General features: G+C 40.3%; 2 protein-coding genes across 3 annotated transcripts; both read left to right on the top strand.

Annotated features, from left to right (window-relative positions):
- The first annotated feature begins 10 nt into the window (after positions 1 to 10).
- LOC117272519 (vang-like protein 2) lies at positions 11 to 21688 on the top strand. Of its 2 annotated transcripts, none has more exons than XM_033651486.2 (8): positions 11 to 149; positions 13473 to 13846; positions 14236 to 14359; positions 15187 to 15794; positions 16957 to 17090; positions 17377 to 17512; positions 18154 to 18397; positions 18652 to 21688. In XM_033651486.2, exons 2-8 carry the CDS (start codon positions 13776 to 13778, stop codon positions 18910 to 18912), a joined length of 1578 nt encoding a protein of 525 aa, XP_033507377.1. In that variant the 5' UTR covers positions 11 to 149; positions 13473 to 13775; the 3' UTR covers positions 18913 to 21688. The 2 variants fall into 2 exon arrangements, with proteins under 2 accessions (XP_033507377.1, XP_033507378.1); XM_033651487.2 differs by lacking the exon at positions 11 to 149 and adding an exon at positions 202 to 760.
- Positions 21689 to 22622: 934 nt separating this feature from the next.
- Positions 22623 to 26080, top strand: fcer1gl (Fc receptor, IgE, high affinity I, gamma polypeptide like). Its single transcript, XM_033650916.2, has 5 exons — positions 22623 to 22781; positions 23010 to 23101; positions 23948 to 23986; positions 24451 to 24480; positions 24705 to 26080. The coding sequence occupies exons 2-5, from the start codon at positions 23024 to 23026 to the stop codon at positions 24768 to 24770; spliced, it is 213 nt and encodes a 70-aa protein (XP_033506807.2). The 5' UTR covers positions 22623 to 22781; positions 23010 to 23023; the 3' UTR covers positions 24771 to 26080.
- Positions 26081 to 27212: the final 1132 nt, after the last annotated feature.

The raw sequence follows: 27212 nt of genomic DNA, 5'->3' as shown, positions 1-27212 counted from the left end.
TGGCTCAACCACACTGTTTCACAGGCTCTGTCCCCCAGGGGGAAACAGAGGAGGGGCCAAAGTGGAGCGGAGGCGGGGCGCACGGTGCTACGGCTGAGTGGAAAGAAAGTGGAAAGTGAGAAAATACCTGAATGGACAATCTGGAATAAGTAAGTAGTATTTTTGTGTGGAAAATGTCTTGAAATGCTGCCGGTGGTGATTATGGGCGCATGTGCGCTGCTCTAACAGCGGAGGGAGAGGGGAGGATTTGGGGCGCCGGAGATCTCCGGTTTCCCCAAACAATAGTCGACGGGACGCGATGGTCGCCTTTTTTTTTTGAAACCGCAGGGAAGTTTAGGACCCTCATCGGCCCCATTGTTGTTCTCACCGAGGCCACGTAGCTGTGTGGAGCGTTTTTAAGCGTCTTGGGAACAGTGATGTGTTTGTAAATGTTTATAGAGGAGAAAATGGTTCAGAGGGAGATGCGCATGGAGGGAACACTCGCGTCCAGTTTGATTGTAGGCCGAGGGTTTTGAATTTTCTCCCTGGTGAAGGACTGCTGGGAATTTGAGTGCGTCCATTCATTTACTGCGAGGGCGTCCCGTTTGGAAAAGGAAAGGCGGAAGAAAGGGAGCGAGCATTTGGATAATTTGGCATCAGGACGCGACCGGTGGGGCCTGGGAGTCTCCCATTGTCCTGCCGTACTCCAACACCCTCCTTTTTCCATTTTATAGGTCGCACAACTCTTTATATTCGCCCTACATGCTCCCGGTGCCTCACAGTAAGTTAGCCTTTTGTGCATGTGGAATATTGTTGAATTATTGATGCAGTTTGACTCTTGATCCATGTTACTGCAGCCACCAGGAAATGTGTCCAAATGGCTTTTGAGTTATTGCGCCGTTCAAATGTTGAAATCCAAACTGAAACAGTGTGATGTTGATGCAGTAGCAACAGGCCCTGATTTCCTCAGCTGTAGTGAGAGCAGCTGGCTGTATATGTTCTTTATTTATAGTGAGCAAGATAGTTTCTTTGCGAGAAATAAACTGTATACTGCAATAAATACTCAGAGTGATACAGAGTACCACAGTATACTGTAAACTGCTTCCAGTGGGAACGTTGTAGTGATAAAACAGCACATAAAAATACCACAAAGCATCAGAGGGACACTTTAAATAGACTGTAACAGGAAATTTACAGTAAAATCACAGTATATGTGACTATGCATGTTGATGTAGTACATGTACACAATTATCCAGTATTGCCTAAACCAACTGCTTTCATGTTATGTTTAATCTTTAAGTCATTAAAATGTCAAGAAATAGTAGAGGTCCCAATCCAGTCCAAGGTGACTTCTAAAAAGTGCTTGTTTTGTCCTAAACCCACAGATATACACTTTTTTAATCTATATAAAACACAGCATTGTTAAGATGAAAACATGTATTCAATGTCTGACTCAAGAAATAATAGATAGCAGGAAATACAAGCTGTAAAATTATATTATCAGCAAACAGTCGTAACATTTTATACTGGAAGCAAAAGCAGAAGGCATTATATTCATTCATCTGTTGCCACAACTGTAATGACATCTGGTTAATAACATTGTAGGTGCAAAATAGGTTTGTCAAAGAGCTTAAATATTTATTTTACAATGATATGACACAGAGAAAATATCATAAAGTCATGATTGTCCTGGCAAAAATAACTGCGATTCACTATATTAGCCAGACAATCATTAAAGAAAGCTTAAAACTCTGAAATGACCTTAAAATATACTGGGGTCACTTTACCTTACATGTTGTTGAGAAGCAAATGTTTCAATCCCTAAAAGCCAGGTGCTTCCACTATTTGAAACAGCATCAGTTCTTTACATATGAAATATTCTGATGATTGATGAAGATCTTTTGAGTTCTTTGCAATTGGTGTGTTTGCAACCTGTTTTTGCAGTCTCTTTATTGTTTTGCCCAGCTGTAGGGCTGCAACAAACGTTAATTTTCGTTGGTAATTGATTGGTCGATTAGTTTCTCAATTTGTCGATTAGTTGTGTGGTCATAAAATGTAAGAAAATGGCGAAAAGTGTGTCCTAAGGCCCAAGATGATGTCATCAAAGTCTTGTTTTATCTATAACACAATGATATTCTGTGTACTGTCATAGAAGAGTAAAGAAACCAGAAGACATTCAAATTTAAGAAGCCGGAACCAGAGAATTCAGATTTTTTTTTTTTTAAATTTAAAAAAATACTTGAGCTGATTAATCAATGATCAAATTAACTGCCGACTAATCAAAGAGTTGACAACTAAACGATAAATCATTGCAATTGTACCCAGCAGTCTCTTTGGGTGCAAATGGACACAATATTCACATTTATCCTGATAATGAAAAATCACCACGATTGAGTTTTTGAAAGTGTTTTTTTATCTGTGTTAACATCGAAAATCGTCCCATCCCTACCAGAAACTAGTAAGTATGAAAAATGAGTCATCAGTAAGTCGATGCCAGTTTAGTTTCTGTCCTTCAACTAACCAGGTTAACCAAGTATATCAGCTGTAGTGCAAACCTTGATGGCTTTAAAGGTAAAACATCAATTAGGATGTCTCCATTCTCTTTAGGAGGGCTAATGCCCATGCTAACAGTGTGTGGGCTGTTTTCAATGGGTAGAGAACCGTTCCTAGTAAAAACTGTTGTCTGATACATCTGTTTATAATTTAGTATAACTTGGTATACTGCTCCTCAAAGGGCATGCTGTTGTTGAGTTTCTCAAATGTCATTTTAAATGCTCAGAAACCCACACATTAACTTGCACTCAGTCTCAGCAGCAGATTTCTCAAAACCTGAGGATATAAAACTGAGACTACATGACTAGACACAACTATAAGGGTAATATTGTTTATGGTTTGGGTGAACTGGCTCTTAAACATGTTTCTCTAACTGGATTTATAATGAAATATATAGGCTCTGCACTGCCTAATGGACCAGAGTCCTGTATCTGAACCACATCTATCTCATCATCTCAGCTCATTGAGCCACTTCCTGTCTCCTCAATACTTTGTTTGGATATGAAGACAGATTGTGTGCAGGGGTCTCTTTGAATCACAGTGCTGAGCAGAGGACAGGGCCTGTTGATTCAACCATGTCCTGCTAGATTTGTACACACACACACCTGCTCTGGTTTGCTGGCCATGTGTGCACCAAGGCTGACAGTAGCAGTTGTCTTGTTTTTCGCTGGTTTTACTGGTGTTGTCGCAGGCAGCAGTGGGTGGTGGTCAGCCCTGTGTGTGTGTGTGTGTGTGTGTGTGTGTGTGTGTGTGTGTGTGTGTGGCCCTGGTACAGTGATGAGCCTCTTCCCCTGCTGGACCCTGGGTGTGTGCACGCTTATTTTCACAGTTGGTATATCAGGCCTCAAATGGCTGTTAAATGGAGCTGGTCATTTCAGAGATGGGCCAGATTGTTTCTCCATCCTGACAGCTGCTGTGCCTGTGCCAGCAGCTTGAAATGTTTGACAACAGCTTGATTTCTTTTTGCCTTTGGGAAAATAGATGTTGCAAAAGCCTACATCTGCTTGTTTTGACGCGAGCTTCACATTTACAGCAAAATTGCTGATTGATTTTCATTGCTTTTATAAGTCAGTTTGAGCGATTTATTGAGCAGCATGAACTTTACTGAATTTTTAAAATTTTTAATATCTTCTTCACTTCTTCAAGGCAGGCTGAGTTAATTTATGTGGCACATGTCTTACAAAAAGCACTGAAGATGGCTTACATAATGCAAAGGAGGCATTAGATTTAAAATACAGCCATTAAAAACACCAAATAAAGATTCAGTCAGAGGCAGTGGAAAACAAAAGAATATATATATAGCTAAAAAAGTTTAAAAGCTATAAAAAAAAAGCTAAAATTATGATAAGTGTGAGGTGTTGTTCAAGGGTTTCAATACTGGTGCCAGTGATACCAAAACCAGAACGGCACCCTCAAAAATAGAAACCTTTTTTTCTCCCAAAAAGCTCTTCTTTGAAAAAAAAAGAACCAATTTCTTTCCAATTACATGTTTAATTTTGTCTGGACTTAAAGCAGCCGAATAAGAACTTTCTTAAAGGTCCAGTGTGTAGGATTTAGTGGTATCTAGCGGTGAGGTTGCAGAACTAAAACTTCTCCGATGTGCCAAGCATGTAGGAGAAATCAGCGTTTAAATGAGGCAATGTCTGATCAATGATTAAGAATCTGACGAGGCATCCAATGGCAACTTTCGATTCTACTATACCTGGCCCTAATCATAAAATATTAGATACGTTTCAACTAGGGGTCCTTTAAGTGTCTATAAGCATGTCTTATAGATACCACTCAGAGCACTAAGGTCGCGTCCTCTGTAATATATCCAGGAAATTTAATGAGACAAGGAGAAGTTTACATTCTAGGTTTGTACACATCATAAATGTTGGGGTTTTAAGGCTTATTCTGTTATGTAGACTATATTTGACTGCTTTTTTCAAATAAATTGAACCAAAAGGAGCACCAGAATTACATACCTGGCAGCAGACCATAATGTATGTAAAGAGATAAAGAATACTTCTGTTGTATTGTTCTGATGGTGGGTCATCAAAAAATGTCTCCAGTGGTGTGGTGGACTTTAGACTCAAGATGTCATGAAAATAATAACTCTACAGCCCTTTCTAGTAAGGATCCTATGTGCCTATAATAAGGTGGCATCAGCTCAGCTTGCACAGAAAACAGTCATCTCTGCTATCAGTTAATGATGGCTATTAAATGGCTTCATACTCCCTTTGGCCCAAGCCACAAAAACATCCAAGAGTGGCACTAGTAGGCATGAAGCCCAAAACCATTACTGTTTAATCTCAGACCACACACCTACACAGATTACTGAGGCGGCCTGTTGTTGGCAGCTCTTTTAATTCAGCCCAGAGGGGAGTGAACAAGGGTCATTTTCTTTTTTTAGAAGTCAGACTTTGACTTTGAGGCAGGCTCGTGAGAAATGAATGAGTTGTGTGTCAAAAAAAAAAAAAAATCCTGAAATGACCTTAAGAATCACACCACTGTTTGGTTAACAATGGCTGTCCAGGAACAGTAACTGAGTAGGATGAAAATGAACCTGTGTGAAAGATGCTGATCAAAAGCCATAATCAACAGGGTGTGTGTTTTCAGAACAGGCTGTAGCGCTCACTTGTGTTCAGATAGACCTTTTATACTCCGTGTGTTAATGTAACTGTAAGGCTGCTGACTGAAGTCGTTGAGAAGAGTCCCAGTGAAGCTCATTAAGTAGGCCATAGGACACTGGGATGAATAGGAAACCTTATCCATCTCAACTGGACCACACCTCTGTAGATCAAGTTTACTATCATATTCTTACTAACAGCGTGACAGAGAGACAGATGGGCTCGTCTCAAACTGAAGGTGTATTTTATGTATAGTAAATGGTGTTGTACCTATTGCTGATCAGGGGTAAGGGATACTCCCGAAGAAAAGAACTGTAAGATCCTACAAGTAAAGGCAGCCAGTGGTCATGTTTTATCTCGTTTAATTACAGTAGGGAAACGTGCTTCTTCGCTTTCTTGTTGAGCATTTGATGAATAAATATGAAGCTACAGCCAGCAGCTTGTTAGCTTAGCTTAGCAGAAACGCTGGAAATAGGAGAACAGGGCAAGTCTGGTTCTGTCAAAAGGTAACAAAATCCCACCAGTAGCACCTCTGAAACTCATTAATTAACATGTTATATCACATTTGTGTAGTCTGTACAAAAATAGAAGTATATAAACAATGCGGTGTTTCACTGTGGGGTTATGTGCCGGACTGTGTCTCGGCTGCTGTGTCTCTGGCAAATGATCCTGGCCAAGTAATAGTCCAACACACAGCCTCTACTAGAGATGCACCGATCCAGCTTTTTCAGTTTAGATACCGATCCCGATGCTGTGGCTTGGAGTATCAGCCGATACCCGATACCGATCCGATGCCATGGTTGACCTAAAAAGCTATACCTTTACATCTAGAACAGAAAAGACTAGAGGCATCAGGCATTGATGACTACACAGTTCTTTTCTAAGATAAAATGAAACAAGATAAAACAGATTAATGCAATGATGAACTATTTATTTTTTTAACAAAAATAAACAATTATGCAACAGCAGTTGAAATAGTGTGAAATGCCTCCACACAGCAGATTCTCCCCTTCGCTCCAAGACGTATGATGTAGCTTGCGTCGCAATAGATTTAAAGGGAAAGGATCGCCTCAGGTATAGGTTGCTATTTCCGATACACGATCCATCTATTTTGATGAAATCGGGGCCGATATTCGATCCACATATCGGATTGGTGCATCCCTAGCCCCTACTTAAGGTGGCAAATTGACATTGTAATACTGTTTTAAGATCTAATGTGATAAATGTGAAATTTAGAAGTGCTACTAGGTGTATTTTGTTATCTTTGGACAAAGGCAGACTAGCTACTTGCCCCCTTTTCCAGTCTTTATGCTAAGCTAAGATAATCTGCTGCTAGCCCCAGTTGCATATTTACCATACAACATCAACAGCAAGAAAGTGGATAAGGGTATTTCATAAAATGTCCCAAGGGACCCTTCAGCGATTGTTACTTTGATAGAGGGAATTAATAAGGGAATTTATGAGAGACAGATTTTTAAAAAGATAGTCAAAATTAAAGCAGACTCAAGGCTCAAGCTCCAAAAACAATGAATCCTACATTTCCCATAATGTGACTGTGTAGTATGTCTCATAAGAAACATCATATTTTTCTCCGTACTCCCGTTTGTCACAAAGACTTCTTGTTTTAAATTTGTGTCGATGCCAAAGTTGAGATAACCCCAGTGATATCACTGTGACATCATCAGGGTTGTTTTTGCAGATTCCTCAGAGACACAGAAGACGTTATACAACTGTTTTCATAGACTTTTATAGTTTTCATAGTACTAACCATGATTAAAAAGCAGATCTTCATGTTTAAATTGGTAGAAAAACATATCCAGTCTGGAAGTCCAGAATCTTTAACTGGTCATTCAGGACTAAAACGTATCATAAGCAGACCAACACTATAAAGAAAATACCATAAACCGGTGTACCTAAAAAAAGTAAAGATGAAAGTTTGTAATTTTAGGTCATATCATCCTGCCTGGCAAGGTTATGTGAGGTTTGAGTTGCAAACCAGTTTGTTTGCTCTATTTAAGTTTTTGTCTCTTTTGAAAGACATGAGGTTTCACATAGGCTCCACTTTAGGAGACCACCCTAACCACTGTTCGTATGCTTTTCATACCATATGTGTCTCATTATGTGGATAACGGGTCAAAGGTCAAACATTGTGACGTCATGTCGATTCATTCAGCTGAAAGGTCAGTGCTAAATGTTGATGTCAGTCCTTCAGAATGAAAACTGTAAGAGCGTCTTTATGAGGCCTCCGTCTTACACTGAAGTTCAGCAGTCCTATAGTCAGCGAGAAATACTCTATTAAACCTGCAGGGATCCAGATTTCTTCATCCTTAGTAGCCTCAAAAGTCGAGAATGCAATCATACCACAAGTTCTGTTTGTTTTGACTAAATAATATTTGCATTATTATTCAACACATAATATTGATAGAGTTGTCATAAATTTACTGTATGTTCAATACTCATTGTATTGTGACAAGACATATCACAACTTGCAGTTTTGTTTACCTCACAAGATATATTATATTCTTATCTTTGAGAATGTTGCATCAAAGATACTATACTAGCACTACTGCTCCAATAGTATGATATGGTACACCCTACAGGTCTTACCTCCCTACTTCATTGTAGAGTGTTGTAAACGTTGTGTGGATGGATGGATGAAAGCAAATTCAAAACCGTACAATACTATATATGGTACAAGTTTAATGATTGCTCCTTATTTTGCTGCTTGTTTAGCTGCTAGCTTAATATCTGATATCAACGTGGTACAAGATCATATCAGCCTAATTGCGTTCTCTTTACCCTACAAAAACAGTTAAATAATAACAATAATAGTATCATTAAGCAAAGAAACACAGGTTTTATATTGGCTTTAACTTCTGATTCATGGTTTCAGGTGTCAGTCTTTTTTAAATTTTTGTTTATCCAGTTGGAAAGTGACTTTGGCAGTACTGCAGTGAAACTAAAATGGTTCAGCACTACAGAGAAAAGAGATGCTGTGTTGCCAGATCTTGTGAGAGTGGGTTGCTGAAACAGAGATATTTCTTAAACAACGTTAATTTTCTCCTGATTTGTCTTTCTGTAAAATACCATTTTAGACGCAAAATGTTAAGATATGTGGCGACTATGGGGTGAAAGACTTGACAATAATCTGTACTCACGTTCTTTGTTCCCATTGGAATGAAGAGACTCATTACTGCTGTTAGTTTCCCAAAAGGGTGACTACCCATGGCGAACCCACGTGACACAGACACAGGAAATGAATCCAAAGTGGGCCGTCATGGTTTATCAGTGGTCTCTGGCTGTGTCACAGTATAAAAATTCGAGTCAGTATGATGTCCAAAAATGTCTTATGTGTTTCCAACAGTTCAAAACCCAAAGATATTTAAATTGAGATAACTGAGGATAACTGGATAGCCTAACTTTTCAGAGTAAAGCCTCAGGCAGTACTTTCAACTTTACCCAACCCTAAGGGGGGTTATTCAGTAATCCTGCGTCACGCAACACAATGCAGAGCAAGACGTCTTAACAAATACTGGCAGAATACCATTAAATTTGTTATAGATATTCATGGTCCACAGAGGGTTAATCTTTTATTTTAGGCTTTTCAGGGCAAAATATTCCTTGACCTAAACCTTTAACCATTATTCTGTTACTCAGAAACCATTTGCAAAATGTGATTGAAACTTATCGTATTCATTGTCACCAGAGGATGAATCCTCTTGGCTTTGGTGACCACCCTGATATTAAGCAAGTAATTGTAAGCAGGAACTCCAACAGGGACATTCATACTGCCCAGAGCGTTATCTCTTTACATTTTTGACCCGCGTCCGACCACCTGAAAACAAACTGTAACACATAACATACATCATAATATGAGGTGATGAAACCCTTTTGATTTGACTGACTTGTACTTGCTCTGCCTGACATGTTTGTGTTCCACCTTAAGCGGTCACTGGGGACCTCTCTTCGTTGTCCTTTTAACTGCTCTCTGTAAGGTGTTTTGATACATACAGGGATGGCTTTGGCTATGGTTGTTATACCTAATGAGATAGACATTTAACATGTTTGTACCCCTTAAACTTTTAAAAACATTTAGTGTCACAGAGCGTACGGACAGATATATGCAAGTTGTCATGACATGTAAACAAAAACACTATGGCTGCCTTATTGCTCCTGATAGAGACTGCAGTAAATCAGCTGCTGTGATCTGAGTTTGAGAACGACTCTTCTTGCAGTGTAATTGCTTTGAAATATGGACAGTATTACTGTAATTGCCTAATTGCTGTTTTTATGGGGTGGCGGGCTAAACATGGAGGCCAAGTGATGAATTCAGATTGTTACTTTGGCCAATGTTTCTCTGTCTGGGAGGACAACTTCCAGCTAAACTGACACAACCATTAGATAAAAACACTGTTTAGATTTAGTTTATTGCCGGTCTGAAAAATATGTGGTTTGTGCTTTCCCTCAGCATACTGTGTACTTTACTTCACTTAAATCTGCTTCTTCATGTGAGTCTGCAGCGATTATCTGAAGAGCAGATCTCGACTCTTGGCAGTCTTTAAAGTGCTTTTTCAGTATAATGCCATGCAACTGTACAATATCTAAACTGAGTATTTGCTCGTGTTGCGTGACATTCAGAGTCCTCTTCGTTGCAAAGACATATGTGGTCAGCATGAAGCAGTTTACTGCACTTCATATGGCATAAAAGCACAGCACGACTCTGTACATAAGATGCTCATTCCTCTGCCATTACTAAAGATAAAAGCTTGTGATGATACACCAGGAAGAGGCTGTTAGTCATTTGAGTTTTGTGGTTTGGAAAAGGCATGTTGAGGTTTTGCACATGGCTGCAATGATCCAAAAGCTTCTCTGGTAAGACTTAGTGGGGTTATTGGTGCTGCATGAGGGGAGCTTCCTCCCTAAGACAGAATATGAATGAAAGATTGTTTTAAAAAAAGAGCATGATGAGGACAAATTCACAGAAATCCCACAGACAGTTTCGTTGTTGCGCAGCATTTGGCTTGAAGGGAAGTGGATTTTAAACACAATGGTGTTGATGGAGCAGAAGAAAACACATTAAGTTAAACCAGGACCCCGTACTACAGTGATGGCAGCTAACGTCCCTCTCCATTTCCCACAGAGGTCCAATCAAAGCCAGCGAGCGTCACCCGCCCTTTATCAATTAACCAGCATATGACAGTCCAACATCCGTCATGCCAACACTTTTATTTTGGCGATTTTTCGCCAGCGTGGAGAACAGAGTGGCAGAGGGCGGCGTAAGGTCAGGTTTCCACAGCAACTGTCAACCTCCAATCCCCCTCCAGCTGAACACCCTCTTTCATCGCCATGGCAGCGGAGAGGCCCTGTTTCCCAGGGGACGAGGGGAGTGCAGGAGGGAATGTGAGACAGGGAGAGGGAGGGAGAGGGCAAACAAGTTTTGTGAAAACACAGTAATCCAATATGGCTGCCATTGTGTCCGAGCTAACGGCGGCTAAAGCTGGCTTCTTGGTGAGAGGATATACAGTCGTGTGATGATTAACCTCAGCCAAGACCCGGAAGACGAAGTGATATAAGAACACAGAGCTGAAACTGTGTGTTAGTGTGACTGGGAGGGTCGATCAAAGTACTCTGTGTGCCAGGGTGAGAGGTTTGATTCCCACAGGAGCCAACAGCCACACACATGGACTCTTCATTTAAAGAGTCACTTTACATCATATTTATACAATTAAACTGATTCTGTGCATGTTTGACCGATACGCTGTCCTGAAACCTGATACTGATCCTGATCGTCTTTCAGGGACTATTTTCTATGTCAATATTTCTGTCATACAATTTTCATACCTGAACTTCCTCATATTTTTGTGATTCCTTCACAGTTTTATTCTGGAGACTTGAAACATTTAGATCATTTTGGCATAATAAAACTAGACATACATACCAGTGCTGAAACAAATGGCCCATGTTTGGAGAAATGCCAAACATTTGCTTGTTCTTGCTCTTCCGATGTGAGGGTTTGCTGCTTTTTTCTGTTTTATATAATTGTAAATTGAATATTTTTGGATTCTGGGCTGTTCTCTGGGGGAAAAGCAATATTAAGATTTCACTTTGTGTTCGGGGAAGTTGTGGTAGTCATTTATTTCTTCATTGTTGATCTGTTCTGTACACACGACATCTATTGCACATCTGTCCGTCCTGGAAGAGGGATCCCTCCCCAGTTGCCCTTCCTGAGGTTTCTAACTGTTTTTTTTCCCCTGTTAAAGGTTTTTTTGGGGGGGGAGTTTTTCCTTATCCGCTGTGAGGGTCCTAAGGACAGAAGGATGTCGTATGCTGTAAAGCCCTGTGAGGAAAATTGTGATTTGTGATATTGGGCTTTATAGATAAAATTGAAATTGAAGTTCAATTTCTTTATAAGCTTCAGTGTATGTCACAGTTGTCCCCACACAACTTTAATATTTTAGTCTTGGATTAAATGTGGGTTAAATCTTGTTATTGATTGATTTGTCGATTATTTCAGTTTTAAACAGTCTGCAAATATTAAGAAGTATAAAGAAACTATGAAAAGATCATAAAAAAGGAGCCTCCAACAAATCAAGGGGTGGAAGACATGCAATGATTGGACAACATCTAGTAAAAGGCCGGCTTCAGCATAGTATGTGGGCAAACTAAAATAGGTTTGGCATAAAACTGTAATCTGTATCATTAATAAGGCTCTACAATATCCCCAAAATTATTATTTTTGAATTAATATTTTGACAGATATTGTCGGTGAAGATTCTCATTCATCCAGGTCATGGTAATCGTAAGTGCTTTATCGTAGGCAACTGGACTTGCTTGCGTTTCTTGAAGACGTTTTGCCTCTCATACAAGAATTTAAGAACTGAAGAAGCCTCTTGGATGAGAGGCGAAATGTCTTCAAGAAACGCAAGCAAGTCCAGTTGCCTACGATTAGAGATGTACTGATACAACTTTTTCCTTCCCGATACCGATTCCAATCCCTGAACCTTAGGTATCTGCTGATACCGAGTACCGATCCGATACCAGCGCGTAAAATAAAAATGGAAGTGGATATGAATTGTTGTATGTCTCAACTCCTAAAACTCTATGTAAAATATTAAGAAATAAATACATAATAGTAGAATGAATGCCATAAAACTTTTTTAATTGAGACAGATGAAGACACAGGTTGAAGTGCAGCCACACAATCTGGTAAAAAAGATGTTTTAAAGGCTACAGTAGAATGCTTTTTAAAGAGTTTTGTTTGCCTGTAGCATGCGTATGCATAATGACGTGAGGCATTACATGGTATTGGATTAGTCATAGGCTGTACTCGCCGATACCGCATTTTAGGCAGTATCGGAGGCATTTCCACTACTGGTATCGATATCGGTACAACTCTACCTAAGATATAGCACTTACGATTTAACAGATATTGCGATATAAGGTTGTGATTTTAGTTGAAATGGCTGTTTTTGCATTTCATTTTCACTGAAAAAAAATGATGATGATGATGATGGGATTTTTTGCAAGTATGGTCCCTTACGTCTGGAATGTATGATTTGTAGGAGAGGGCTTCTTTGTAACACCACAATGCTTCGTTCATGTCACATAATGGTATGTGGTGAGACATTTTACCTTTATCATAAAAACTGCAGCTCCTGTGATTTGGATATTGCACTTTGCCCTGTTGCGATTTTGATAATATTTTGATTATTGTGCAGTCCTGGTAGTTAAGGTTGGTTCACATCAGTTACATAAAGGAGCCCTGTGGAGTTTCCTTGTAAACCAACTAAATGTATGTTTACATTCAGTTTTACTCACCAGATGTTAAAAGCATCTCCGTCATTGTTTACTAGCATAAGGCTTCTTCCTCCCTGCCTTTACTGGCACATTGAAGCATAAACCTGATTTTATTGCTCATTGAATTTTTTGAATGCCAGATATGAAGGAAGTGTTTCCAAATGGTGTTTATGTTGTAGATTACACCAAGCCCATAATGCATCATATACAAAGGAAGCTCAGAATAGGCTCTGGAGAGCATTAAGTGTATCTGTCGAGATGGTTTGGTGTGATAGCTGTGAGAAAGACAAGGCAGGAAGCTCACTAAGGAGGGCTTGAAAAATGAGCCTGCCTCTGTATTTTTAGTGATGTTCATTCACTTAGCGTGAATAATTATGACTGATATGCTCACAGTCATTCAAATTGAGTCAGTCACATGCATCATAATCCAGAGTAGAAACAGCTGTCTGTGTTCCAGAGCAGACATTGATGTGAAACTGTTCAAAGAATTCCAGTTTTAACCATCACTCTCCCTCTGCCTGTCTCTTTCAGATCACAGCCACCTCAGCTCTCCCCTGCTGCGACTCTCCTACCCACCATCCTCTCCCACCCCTCTTCTCCTCCTCTCTGTAGCCTCCCCCACTCACCCGCCTCCCTTCTCCTGCTCCATCCTCATCGGCCTCCAAGATAGATTCCCTCAGGAGTAAGGTTGACCTGCTCAAGCTGCCCCTGGCTCTCACCACCAAGTCCATCTCCGAGCGCAAGAGCCAGCTGGGAGGAGTCGGCGAGCAGCGCGGCACGGGGGGAGGAGGAGGAGGCGGGGCTCATAAAGCCCGCTCACCGCCGACCCGAGACATGGACAACGAGTCGCAGTACTCGGGCTACTCATACAAGTCCTCACATTCCCGAAGCTCCCGCAAACACAGGTGGGTCTAACAGCGGTGACACAGATGACATCATCAAACAGTTTCTCTTACTCGCATTTTACTAACAACCACTTAATGTATTCAAGTTCTGTCAATCAGTAAATTTGAAATCTTGTAGATAAACTAAAGGATTAAGTGTTTGAGACAGTTCTCCCAGTTCTTGCATTTCAAAACCAGTTGTGTTTGATGGAAAACACATCACCACACGCTGCAGCAAGGCTACCTTTCTTAGCTCATGAGAAGTTGTCTTCGGTGTTTGGTGCTCAGTAACATAACATTAGTTCTTCATGCTTCTCTCCTGCAACTTGATTAGATGCTGTTTGGGTAGAGTACATGTAAGTACTGCAACACATCCAGTAACGTTGTGTCGTTGTGTGTTTGTCTCCCAGGGATCGGAGGGATCGCCACCGCTCCAAGAGCCGAGACAGCAGCAGTCGTGGAGACAAATCGGTCACCATCCAGACTCCTGGAGAGCCACTGCTGGATGCAGAGTCGACGCGTGGAGATGAGAGGGTCAGTCACTGCTTTCTTACCCACGTTTGTCCATTTTAAAGTCCCGATCATTAATCTACCACTTATTGATGACCTCCAATAATTGCTTAAATTACAATGATTCTTCCAATGCTGTCAATTTCTTTATAAAGTCTTTAGCTCCTTTACCAACTAGAAACTATGATTTAAATAAAGTTTACCTTTGTCCCATCAAAAATTTTGTTTGCCATGATTCCTTTAAAGGGAATTGTCCTCCTGCAGAAGTGCCTCTTTTACCTCTCTCTGATGCCTCATAGAAACTGTCAGTCACTGCATTTCAACCCTTGTCTGTCTTGTCAGTCAGCTGGGAAAAAGCAGGTGTTGTCCGATGGTGTGAGTCTTAAAATACTGAAGACATATTACGTTAAGTTTAAAGGAATGTGTTCATTAAAATTGACTGAGGATGTTTGTTTCTAGATGAAAAGAAAGATATGTCTTTCTTTAAATAGTAAAGAGGCATTTGTATTTAAGCTTAACCAACCTGTCACCCTTCTTGGCTCAAGTGTCTGCCCACAGATGATGTGTATACAGAGGGGTGTGAGGAGGTTAAGGGGTTAATATCTTATATAATATGATCAATTTTAACTTCTTCTTTTATTCAGTTATGTAGTAAAAAGACCAAACATTTAGGTAAAGCCTGCAGAGAAGCTCAGATAATCTTGTATTTTTTTCATTTTTCATTTCCTACTTTTTAAATTAAAACTTTTGAGCCCTCTTCTTCAGCTTTTTCACTATATTGTATTTTTATAGGCAGTGGAATTAAACCCAAAACACATGTGAATCTTTAAATTTTTATCTCTGTCCAACAGGATGATAACTGGGGCGAGACCACCACAGTCGTCACTGGCACCTCAGAGCACAGCATCTCAAATGAGGACCTGACCCGCCTCACCAAAGATTTGGAGGAGTCGACACCGCTGGACTGCAAGCGCTTCATTGGCCCAGCTCTGGGAGGCTGCCTGAGCTTCTTCGCCCTGGTCACGCCTTTAGCCTTCCTCATCCTCCCGCAGGTCCTGTGGCGTGACGCCCTCGAGCCCTGCGGCACGCCCTGCGAAGGCCTGTACGTCTCCTTGGCCTTCAAGCTCCTGGTCTTACTCATCTCCTCCTGGGCGCTGTTCCTCCGGCCTCCTCGTGCCACGCTCCCGCGCTTCTTTGTCTTCCGCTGCCTACTGATGGTACTGGTGTTCCTGTTTGTGGCGTCGTACTGGTTGTTTTACGGTGTGCGGGTGCTGGAGCCCAGGGAGAGGGACTACAGGGGGATTGTGGAGTACGCTGCCTCACTGGTGGACGCCCTCCTCTTCATACAGTACCTGGCTCTGGTGCTGCTGGAAGTCCGACACCTGCAGCCGGCCTTTTGCCTCAAGGTGGTCCGGAGCACGGATGGAGCGAGCAAGTTCTACAACGTGGGCCACCTCAGGTCAGTGAGACAATGGCAAACATAATGATAAAGGTTTTTTTACAACGATACTTTTGTTACTGTACAGAGATGAAAGTAGAGTTGATTTAAAAAACATTAGATATCCATTTGGGACAAAATAAGATCAGGCTACAGTTTGTTTTGACAGTGAAAGACAACCAGATACATGTATAACAAAGTATTCTGTGCTCTGAGTTCCACTTCTGAGCTTTTCTGAGCTATTAAAAAGATTTTATTGTCTTTCTTAGTTAAGCTTCAGTTAGCTGCTGAGGCCCTATTAACTCCCAGCTCTTTAGTGCAATACTCATAGTTTTTCTGTGCTGGGATGCTTGGCCTCAAATTTGCTGTCTGTCAATTTGAGTAAACACAGAAATATCAGAATATGCTAAATATATGCAGGGAAACTTAATGGTGGTCTTGAACCTAAATTGCGTCCCTCTTCAAGTCAGAGCCTGAAGATCAGATAATAAAGTAACATCTACTTTAAGGCCCTTGTCATGCCAGCTAATAATTTGACTTAGTAGTGCATATTCCCAAATTAATTTTAAATTCTTCTGGGGTCCTGGGGCAGCGGCCTCAATACAGGTAATAATGGTTTGAGGTGTGTATTTGGGTTTAAAAAACGCTTTCATCAAATGGATGATAAGGAAATTAAGTTACTTTAACTATAACCAGACTAAATTAGCCCTTGCTGGCTCTTGGGTCATGACAAATATGAGAGACACACAATTTTTAAGGATTAAACAAGGAAATGATGTGTGAGAATGTTATAGAGTGCACGAAAGAGCATAAAGAATAAACTACGGTTGCCACATCACCAGGGACGGTGCCTGTCAAGAGAGAGAGAGAAAATGAGTAGCAGAGCCCAGATTTATAACGTTGCCCAAGTGCCACCAGAAGGCTCTGATTACTAACTCTTCCCACAATCAATCAGTACACCACACAGACACTGCTGACTAATGGGTGGGGTTGTTACATTATAACCTGAGTTCACTTTTTTACAACATCTGAACAAATTCACTCACTGCTTAGATGGAAGAATATCCTTATTTGGAAACTGGTGTGCTATTAACTGTTTGTCATGTCCTGTCCTTGTTCAGTCTGCAGCTGATGTCAGACCTGTACTTTCTGTAGCACTGATGATTGACACACTGTGTTTTAGTATCCAGAGGGCAGCTGTCTGGGTGTTGGACCGTTATTACAGCGACTTCTCCGTCTACAACCCTGCCCTGCTCAACCTGCCCAAGTCCATCCTGTCCAAGAAGATGACCGGCTTCAAGGTTTACTCTCTGGACGGTAAGTACAGCTCTGATGCCTGTTGTCTAATCCATGACTCCAGCTTTTGTATTCACTGTCATTTATTAGTCAGAACTAGATGACACATCCAGTGACGTATGACGTTAAACCTTAAAGCAGCTGATGGTCATTTGTTATCATTTTCTTAGCAGCTCTTTCTTGACTGTGACACTTCAAATGTGAACATTATTTTACTCTTTCTCTCACCTGAATATGAACATCAGCTTATTACCTGAGATGCACTCCGTTCATTCCCCCTCCTCCCTCTGTTTGTGCTGTCTTGTAGAAAACCCCACCAATAACTCCACAGGCCAGTCCCGGGCCATGATAGCAGCAGCTGCCCGGAGGAGAGACAACTCCCACAATGAGTTCTACTATGAGGAGGCCGAGATGGACCGCAGGGTCCGCAAACGCAAGGCCAGGTCAGACAGAAAATACGTACAACACCTGGTGTTATCTGACAGCAGGGGAGTTATCATGATGTGTGATTTATTGGAGCAGTAAACAAGAAGCAGATAGTAACAATGCACAGAGAGAGACTTTGGCTGAACTTTGAATATATGATTTGTTTTTTTGTCTGAACCCATGTTTCAGTTTCACCTTAATGTCAGATCAGTGGGCGCACTGGAAGGTTTAGGAGTTGAGGAAAGTAGGGGAGCTTATTGCAACATGGAGTTTGTTTGCCAGTACACAAAAATGATTTATGTTTTGGCTCGGAGTGATAATTTGCAGTTCAATTTGTCGTCTTGCCTTACACATGAATCAAACTTTTATGGTTACTTACTTAAGTTCGAAAGGGCAGCAGATACATCAGCAGCTTGGCTGATAATATCAGCCAATATTAGCGTAGCACAAACATACTGGCATCGCCTTATATTAGCTATGAAAAAGGCTTGTCAGTTTGCTGAGGATCTGCTGGGTAAGTCTTGGGTCTGCCTGCATTACAGCACAGACAGATGATAATAATTGATCCTTTTAATATTTCCTATAATGTTTTCATGTTCATCAGAGCACAGCCAGCTGTTGACTCTCCTAATCATGATGCTTGTACTCAACCCTCTAGGTTGGTCGTGGCGGTGGAAGAGGCCTTCACACACATCAAGCGTCTCCACGAAGACGAGGTCGCATCGTCCCCCAAACACCCGAGGGAGGTGATGGATCCTCGGGAAGCGGCTCAAGCCATTTTCGCCCCGATGGCCCGAGCCATGCAGAAATACCTGAGAACCACCCGGCAGCAGGCCTTCCACAGCATGGAGAGCATCCTCACACACCTGCAGTTCTGCATCACACACAACATGACGCCCAAGGTAAAAGACTGTGATCACAGTCACAAGAAAACCTTAACTTACCTGACTGAAAGTTTATATTGTTCAGTTTGAGAACTTTCCATTCTGTAGTGACACGCACACATTGCACATACTGTCTTTGACATTGTTTTACATTCAATATATTTAAATTTGACTTTTTGTTTTGTAACACAGCAACAAAAATATTTTACTATTAGAAAATGTTTTCCAGTGTTTTATTTCAGATAATTAATCCCCTACTTCCCCCTCGTCAGGCTTTCCTAGAGCGTTACCTCTCCCCCGGCCCCACCATGCAATACCAGCAGCAGAACGGCAGAGGGCGCCAGTGGACTCTAGTGAGCGAGGAGCCAGTGACCTCAGCCCTGCGTCAGGGTCTAGTGTTCTCCCTGCGACGCCTGGACTTCTCCCTGGTCGTCACAGTGACGCCGCTCCCCTTCCTGCGGCTCGGGGAGGAGTTCATTGACCCAAAGAGCCACAAATTTGTCATGAGGCTGCAGTCTGAGACCTCGGTGTGACGGCATCTCCTTGAGAGTCTCCTTGTTTCCCACGCTGTCCTCTCTCCATGCTCACTCCTGCTGGATCACTGATGTGGCGGGACATGTGGAGGCCATGTGGTCCACTCCCATCCAATCATTTCTTGTCTGTGACGAAGAAAGCATTCAAAGAGAATCCTCCTCGTGTATTATGATCATCACAGATGCTCTGATATCAAACTGTGATCAGCTCAACGATTGTTCAAACCTGGAATTAAACCGATGCCTTGACTTTTTCTCTTTCTGTGTTGTAAAACTCTTTGTCTTTACAACATGCTGTTAAAAAAAAAAGAAAACTTTTTGAAAGGGGACTTTTTGTCTTTTTGCCTCTTCTGTTGCTGTAACCACTGGACTACTTTACTGTGCTGACTCAACACCAGAGGAGGGGGATTACATCACACTTGTCACTTCCTCTTCCTTGTGTCTTAAAAACAGACTAACCGGAGCTCAGCTCTGACTGCAACGCTGGTGTACCACTGCCTTTTGGTTCCCTGTCAGTTTATTGTTTTGTTTAAGATGACAAGGACTGTTTTTATATAAAAGGGTATGACTTTTTTTTTTTTTTTTTTTTTTTTTTTTTTTTTTACTTACAGAATGTAGCATTATGTGCTTTGAATTAACACGTGGCTTCTCTGCGGCCTGAAGGCCAAAATGTCTTTCTATCTGACTGTAAAAAAAAATGGAAGAACATTCCTAAGCTACTCCAGACTCTGTATATTCATGATTGTCTAAATATGCAGGTTTTGTATTATTCTACACTGGCATTTTTACTATTCATTTTACAGTTTTAGTAAGAGGACTAAACAAAGACCCCATTTATACCTCTTGTTGTCATGCAATCTGTACCTGCATGATATCTTACCTGGATAATGATGTTAAAGCAAAGCATGGAGGTGTTCTGAATTTTTATTATCAACAAATCCCACAAAAAGGCCAGAAAAGCAAAAGAGTTAGAATACTTTAAAAATTCCCCTGTCTTGAAGACCATTTGTTAAAAACCATATACTTTCATTTAACAACAACAATAGGAATAAATGATGCATATAGTGGGCACTATTTTTAGCTGCTGACTAATTTGCGCTACTGAGTATTTATGTCTCAGGAAGTCTTGTGTGATTGCATCAAAATTAAATACAATGCCCATGTTCATATAAGGAGGGGCATCTCACCCACTGCAATGGTGTGACTCACTGATGATGTGTTCTTAATAATTTTCATACAGAATTCGTTTGAAGGATAAACTCATCATTTATGACAATCTCAAAAAAACAAGACTGTCTCCAAACTTGTCTTTTAATGTAAGTTGTAAATGCATGCAGGACAAATTGTGCTCAGAACTGCTATCTACCACTGCATCGGCTAGACCATATCTGGAGGACGTGGCAGCTTTACCATGTTTTAAAGAGAAAAAAAAGACCCATTAAGTTGAAAGGTCACTGAAACACCTCAATTTCCTGTTGTCCTAAGCTGCTCGGGGAAAACTGACAGATGATCACTCAAATTGTGAAGCAAAAATAGAGCATTCTCAACCCAAGGTCCAACTTACTTGTTTTTTCGAAGCTTTCAACCACATCTCGGGGCCTTCATCAGTGGATGGAGTCGCTTAGTTGTGACTGTGATACATGTCATAAAATATTTCAGATGGTAGAAAGGGTAAAAAGTATCACACACCAGAAAACAAAGTCGTATTATGAAAGGCAGTGGTTAATAGATACCGATGAAATGCAATGTTGATTAGAAAAACATATTAAGATCTCCACAGTCTCCGTTTTTTAGCCTTTTTCGTGCCATGAGATGTTGTTTAAAGCTATGCAAATGACAAGGAGTTGGACCTTGGCATAAGAATTTTTTAATGTTTTTTTTTTCTTGACCTTGAACACACCATGTTTGTTGATTTAATTGAGTCAAGGAAAACACGTACTAAAGCCAAGTGTAAATGCAAAAGCCTGTTATCAGATGTCATCATCCAGGTACAGATCCCATGTTAATACCAGGTGTAAATGGTCGTTTCCAGGCTTTTTAATAATGTACACGTAAGGAATTCAGTCCTGAACAGGCAGCTGTAGTTAAACTACAAGCTGACTTCTATGTTATTTTTTATCTTTTAATGCATTTCAACAAAAATCCCAAACCAGACGTGTGATTGTAACTCTTCTCTGCAGCTCCTCTGCAGCAGTAGCATATCACCGCCTCGCCTTGTGCCACAAGCTGAAACAAGCACAGTGAAACATACCGCCTCCATCCGACAGCCTTACTCTCCAGATGCGGAGGACCAGCGGTGGGGCACATCTGTCGTCGCACTGACTCCTTCTCCTCCAGGTCCCGAAACTTACTGTAACGCTGAAGCTTGCCTGATGTTGAGACTTGAGCCGATCTGTTTCTGCCTTCAGTTTGTTGAGCCACAACACGGCTGACTGTTTGCTTTTCTTTCCAGGTTCTAAAAGCCCTTTACATTTCTAAAAAAAAAAAATCCAAATACAAGGTCCTAGTGTATGACATTTCATCCAATGCAGATTTTTTTAAAATGCATGTTAGATTTATTTTGGGCTCCAAAACTTTTTTATAATAACTTGTTTTCTATTATTTTGAAGGTGCCTAAGTTATGATGATGCAATTTTCCGAATGTTTTTACTTTTGAAAAACAAGAGGCTTGTAAAAAACAATTTGTAGATTTGTCTTGTATTTTCTTCCTTTTGGTAACTGTAGCTTGTATAGTGTGTTAGGCCTTTTTCCATTATTAAACCATTTATTCCTTCTATGTCTTCTTTTTGTTGCTTATTTTGGAGCGTGGGAGGTCAATGGAGGTAAAGCCATCTTTGAAAAAAATGGCTTAGAGGGACAGTTCACCTCAAAATCAAAAACACATATTTGTCTTCTGACCTGTAGTGCTGTTTATTAGTCTAGATTGTTTCGGTGTGAGCTGCAGAGTATTCGAGATATCAGCCGTAGAGATGTCCGACTTCTCTTGAATATAATGGAACTAGATGGCACTCGGCTTGTGGTGCTCAAAGCACTGAATCACCATGCAGAAGAAAATGTGCATCTGCTGCTAGCTCACCAAGCACAACTCAACGAGCTAACGTTACAGCTCAGCCGATTAGGACAGCATTAATGTTTGCATCTCACACTGTCACGAGCACAAGCCTGTCATTCATGAGTAGATGCACACTTCCTCCTGTGAGGTGATGTGGTTAGCAGGTGTAGTTCAGTAGAAAGAAAATAGTTCCTACATGAAACTGCTCACAACAAGGGCTGTGGATTATCCTGAGTGCACCACAAGCTGAGTGCCATCAAGGTCCATTATACTGGAGAGAAGACAGACATCTCTACGGCCGATATCTCCAACACTCGGCAACTCACACCGAAACAATCTAAACTGATATAAAGGACTGAAGGTAAGACTAAAAATATATATTTTTGATTGTGGGGTGAACTGTCCCTTTAAGTCTTTGAAGTGGAAGAACACGCAGGAGCTGATTACATGTATGTTAACTCTATTTTGACGCTTGTGGTTTTGTGACTTGGTTCCAGATAGATTCTTCTTTCTGATTAAGTGTGTCGGTTGTCATTAATCGTGTTGAAAGCACTGTGTCACTGTATTTGCGCAATTTTAACCAAATAAACGCTGAGTGTTTTTCACAAGAGGAGTAGAGGAACTGCTGTGAAGTGAGGATGGCAGTGTGGTAGGCGTGTGGTTTCACAGCTTCAAAAAGACGGACAGAGAGCCCCGGACTTCCTGTTCACTGCTGCTCAAAGAGCTCGCTTCACAGGGCTTCTTTTGAAAGATCTCGCTGACAGCCAACAAGGAAGCAACAAAAACCGACCCTCTTATCTCATCTCCAACCCTGCTGGTAAGATGGCACAAGTATTGGTATTGCTGCCTCTCTGATGATCAGTCCCATCTGCACCAGTGAGGATTAGTCAATGTCATGGGGGCATTTCCAAGATACCTGTGGCACTGAAAAGTCTTAGTTTAACAGTAGATAGATGAGGTGGCATCAGGATTTATTTCTGCTGGAGGTGATGATGAATGATGAGGATGATGTTATGAAGATGTTGAATATGTTCTCTGTGCTCAGTGACCATTGGAGAGATGACCGTATGTTACATCCTGGATGGGATTCTAATCCTTTATGGCATCATTCTCACCGTCTTATACTGCAGACTGAGGGTAAGACAAACAGGAACAACACATACACACACACATACACATACACACAACCGTGATGAGTGTAAGTGAGTGCAGAACTGTTCCTTATGGTTGTGTCAACGTTATTCAGAATTATAACGCTGACAAAAATGTGATTATTGGCAATATTTTAAGAGCGTTGTTCAAAAATTGTCTATATTTTGGGAAGAAAAAATCTTGAGTGTTCCACCAGCTTTTAAAAATACAGATTATTCTGCCGTAAAGGATCCCAACTTGCTTGATATTTTCGCTTATTCATGTTTTTACTTTAATGCTAAGGCTGGACAATATGGAGAAAATCAAATACCACAACATTTTTGATCAAATACCTCAACATCAGTATTGTGGAAGCATTGTAGGGCTGGCTATTGGTGCTTTTACTGAATTTACAGTAAGATTTGTGATAAGTAATCATCAGTAATGTGGACATAATGACAAAGTGAGTAAAGGCAAACAATAGAACAGCTGGAACAGTCAAGCAAGTTTAGAAAATTACATTGATGTACTGTAATGCAGCCTGCGAAACAGGAAAAGGCAACACCATATTACGATATCCAATATCTAAGACGATATCTAGTATCTGTGTCTATCATATTACGATACTGATATAATATTGATATATTGCCCAGCCCTATTTCATGCTGTAGCAATGTATCTGACAACTTTCTTCAGTCGTCCTCTCATTTTAGAAGCAATCCCTTCATATTGTCTTGAATATTTCAACACTTTTACCAGTTATATCTCACACTTTGGAGTCTGATTTACACCCCCTGATATATTTTCTGTAAATCACTCAATAATATTTGCTTTCTGGTTTGTTCTTGACAGATGAGTTCGTCCAACAAAGAACCTCCCAATCCCGTTGAGGTAAAATTAAAGTTCTTTATCATTGTGGAAAAAAAGGAAAGTTCTGATTCTGTGAAATGTGCTGGGGATTTTTTTCCTTTAATGCTTTGTTATTTCACCCTCAAAAGCAGTAGGTCTGCTAAAGCCAACCTCAGCCTATCATTTCCTGTAAGCTTGAGCTGACCACCAACCTACATTATTTATACTCTGTATACACTCACAGTTTCCCCCAGTGTTTCTTCATACAAAACAATGTGTCAGATCCCACTTCCTGCTAAATGTTACATGCATGCAAAATGACACTTTATTCTTGATCCTAAAAGCTTACAATGAATAAAACAATCCACACCCATGTGGATTTAAAGACACAGACTAAAAGGAGGAACTACATATTTCACACATCTGACAGTCAATTGTGTTTGTTAAGAAATGTTTCTTCCTGTAGCAACACATGATAATTCCTTTGAACTGTTTTTGTCCCACAGAAGAAGCCCGCTGAGGGAGGCATCTATGCGGTGAGACTTCTCATTCTAATGATTAAAAAGACATTTAAAAAGGCACAGAAAGGAAAACTGACAGCTCAAAGCACAGTGGATGGTAAAGGACCTTTTGTTTTTTAATTCACCTACCTGGCTGTCAGAAAAGAAACGTAGACTCAGTGCAGGAAATACTCACAACATTGTTTTGTAGAGATGTGTATTTGCTTCTCACTAGTGTCGTATGTGTGTGTGTCCTGCAGGGTCTTACCTCTCACAGCACTGATACCTATGAGACCATTAAAATTGATAAAAAACCAGTCGTCTGATCGATGGAGGATTTGGTGCAGAAAGGACGCTGAGCACAAAAACAAAGCTTTATACTGTATATTACATTGTATGTTAAGAGTTTCTACATCCCTTTTCCTGATGTAAAATATAACTTTTATTTCTAAACTTTGCATGTATTAAATGTTAAACTAAGCTAATTTAACAGTTTACTAATAGAAGCTAAGTCAGTGTGTATTCACTGCACATCATTCTGTGTTTCACAGCTGGTTTCACCCAAGTTACGAAAAAAGAGAAGTTTAAATTTATCTTTTGTTTCTGTTCATGTGTTCCCTTTTTGCTGAATTAAGGAGTGCTTTTACTTCACTTTATGTGAAAATCTAGGAGTGCAACATATAATTATTTTTTTATCAGCAATTAATCTGCTAATAATCTATATTATATATATATTAATCAAATGCCCATGATGATTCTTAAAGACCAAAGGTCCAGATTGAAGGATTTAGAGGCATCTATTAGTGATGTTGCAGAACTGAAACTCCTCCTGTGTGGGATACTTGCAGTGGCCAACACAGAAATGGAAAAACACGAGCGGGCCTTTGCAGAGGCAGTGTCTTTGTTTTGTTTTGTTTTGTTGGTCTGGGCTACTGTAGAACACCCAAGGATTCTTATTTCAGGTTATTTTAAACTAATGAAAACATGCCAGTAGATGCCCCTAAATCCTACACACTGGACCTTTAATTGTTATAGATTTCTGTGATATGCTGTATGTTTATTGCAGAATCCATAAATCCATGAACATTGTATGTTACATGTTAATTTTGTTAGCTTTTGTCTTATCATCTCAATTTTTGGAGGAAATTTAACACCATACTTTCAGTGTTCAATGTTCTGTGACAATAAATACATGTGTAACAGCAGAGGTATAACAGCACCAGAGGGCAATCACACCCTTTCACTGTACAATCCTGTTTTTTCTTCCTCCAGTCCTCACTCAGAGTCTCGCCTGCTTATTTACATGGAAACATAACTGGAAATGTATTCAAAACAGATTCGTAACAGCCCGTGCAGTCTGTACCTGTGTACTGTTTCCCCCCAGGCTCTTCACAACGACACAAGAAACTCACTCACTCATCCAGCCGTCTGTTGCAACTTAACCATTTTAACTTCCAAAACAAAAGATAACCTACTCAGATTGGGGTCACAGCTGCAATTTACAATAGGGAGCTATTTTTTAAACCTATATGTTTGCTTGGTTCTTGTTCATATTATCATTGATTCCCATTAAACATGACAATGTCAGAGAGGTGATTTCTTTCTGGTGACAGTACAATAAATATATCAGAGTATATCTTTTTTTGGCTTGAGTGTTTTTTAACTGGTGTTTTATAAATGCACTTTTCATGTAACAGTGCAGAAGTCAACACAGATTCACTGTAAGTATTACGATGATGATGACTCAGGGTGAGTAAGGTAATGACTGCAGCAGGGGTTTTTCCACATCAACATGCTGCATAATACAGTTTTGGTAAAATGTGTCTGTACATCCAAACTGTGCATCCATAATGAATGTTGCTGTCGCTGTCAGGTGTTGTAGCTGCAGGCTGTGATCATCTTAAGTCAACTGATAAACAGCTGAAACAACAGGTGCATCTTTTTGTCAGAGATTAACAGTCAGGTTGTTTTGGAAAAACTGGATCATTTGGAATTCCGCACAGAATTGTGCTGCGTTCAAGTGTTACTGGAGAATTCAAACATGTGTATGTGAATTGTTTGCACCACGTGTTGTGTTAAGAGATGGGAAACCATTTTCAACAATTCAACAAACAACATTTTTGGAGAATTTTTTTTAGATATCTTATAACCAAAAATGCTGCCCACTTCATTTAACAATGACAGCTTTTACAATGACAGATTGGTTTAAATTTTTTTTGGCTATTGAAATGTCCACCATGCGTTAAATCGCTCTCATGAAATAAAGTATCTCCTAGGCTTACTGGTAACTACAACATTATTTGGGGGGGCTTTTATGTTTTTTCAATTCTCAGTTTGTTCTATTTTAGTATATATTTCCAGTGTAGGCTGATGGAAGATGCAAAGCTGCACAAATCAGTCAGAAATCAAAGATATATGCCCAAGCCTGAGCTCATGGCATAGTGCTAGATAAACAGAAAAAGTACATTTTAATATTCATACAGCTGTGGGGAAAAAAAGATTCGTACCACTTTTAAAAGGCCTCGCCTACACGTGTAAAGCTACTTTTAGTCAGCCTTTTTGCTGAAGACTTTGGTGGAGTTTGTTGTTTTAAGTACTTTTTATTAATTTCATTTTGTTTTAATCAGCTTTTCTCTCTGTTGTGTGAAAAGTGTTGTAAGGTTGAATCAAGCTGAGTGATTAACCATCAATCTTAACATTTGTTTACACACATACATCTAATTACATCAACGTATGAAGCAGCAGGATGTCTGTTGTTCAGAACTGAA

This window comes from Epinephelus lanceolatus, chromosome 12 (genome assembly GCF_041903045.1).
Source record: "Epinephelus lanceolatus isolate andai-2023 chromosome 12, ASM4190304v1, whole genome shotgun sequence".
NCBI lineage: Eukaryota > Metazoa > Chordata > Actinopteri > Perciformes > Serranidae > Epinephelus > Epinephelus lanceolatus.
Note: the sequence above shows the minus strand (reverse complement) of the source record. Positions and strands in the feature narration are given on the sequence as shown.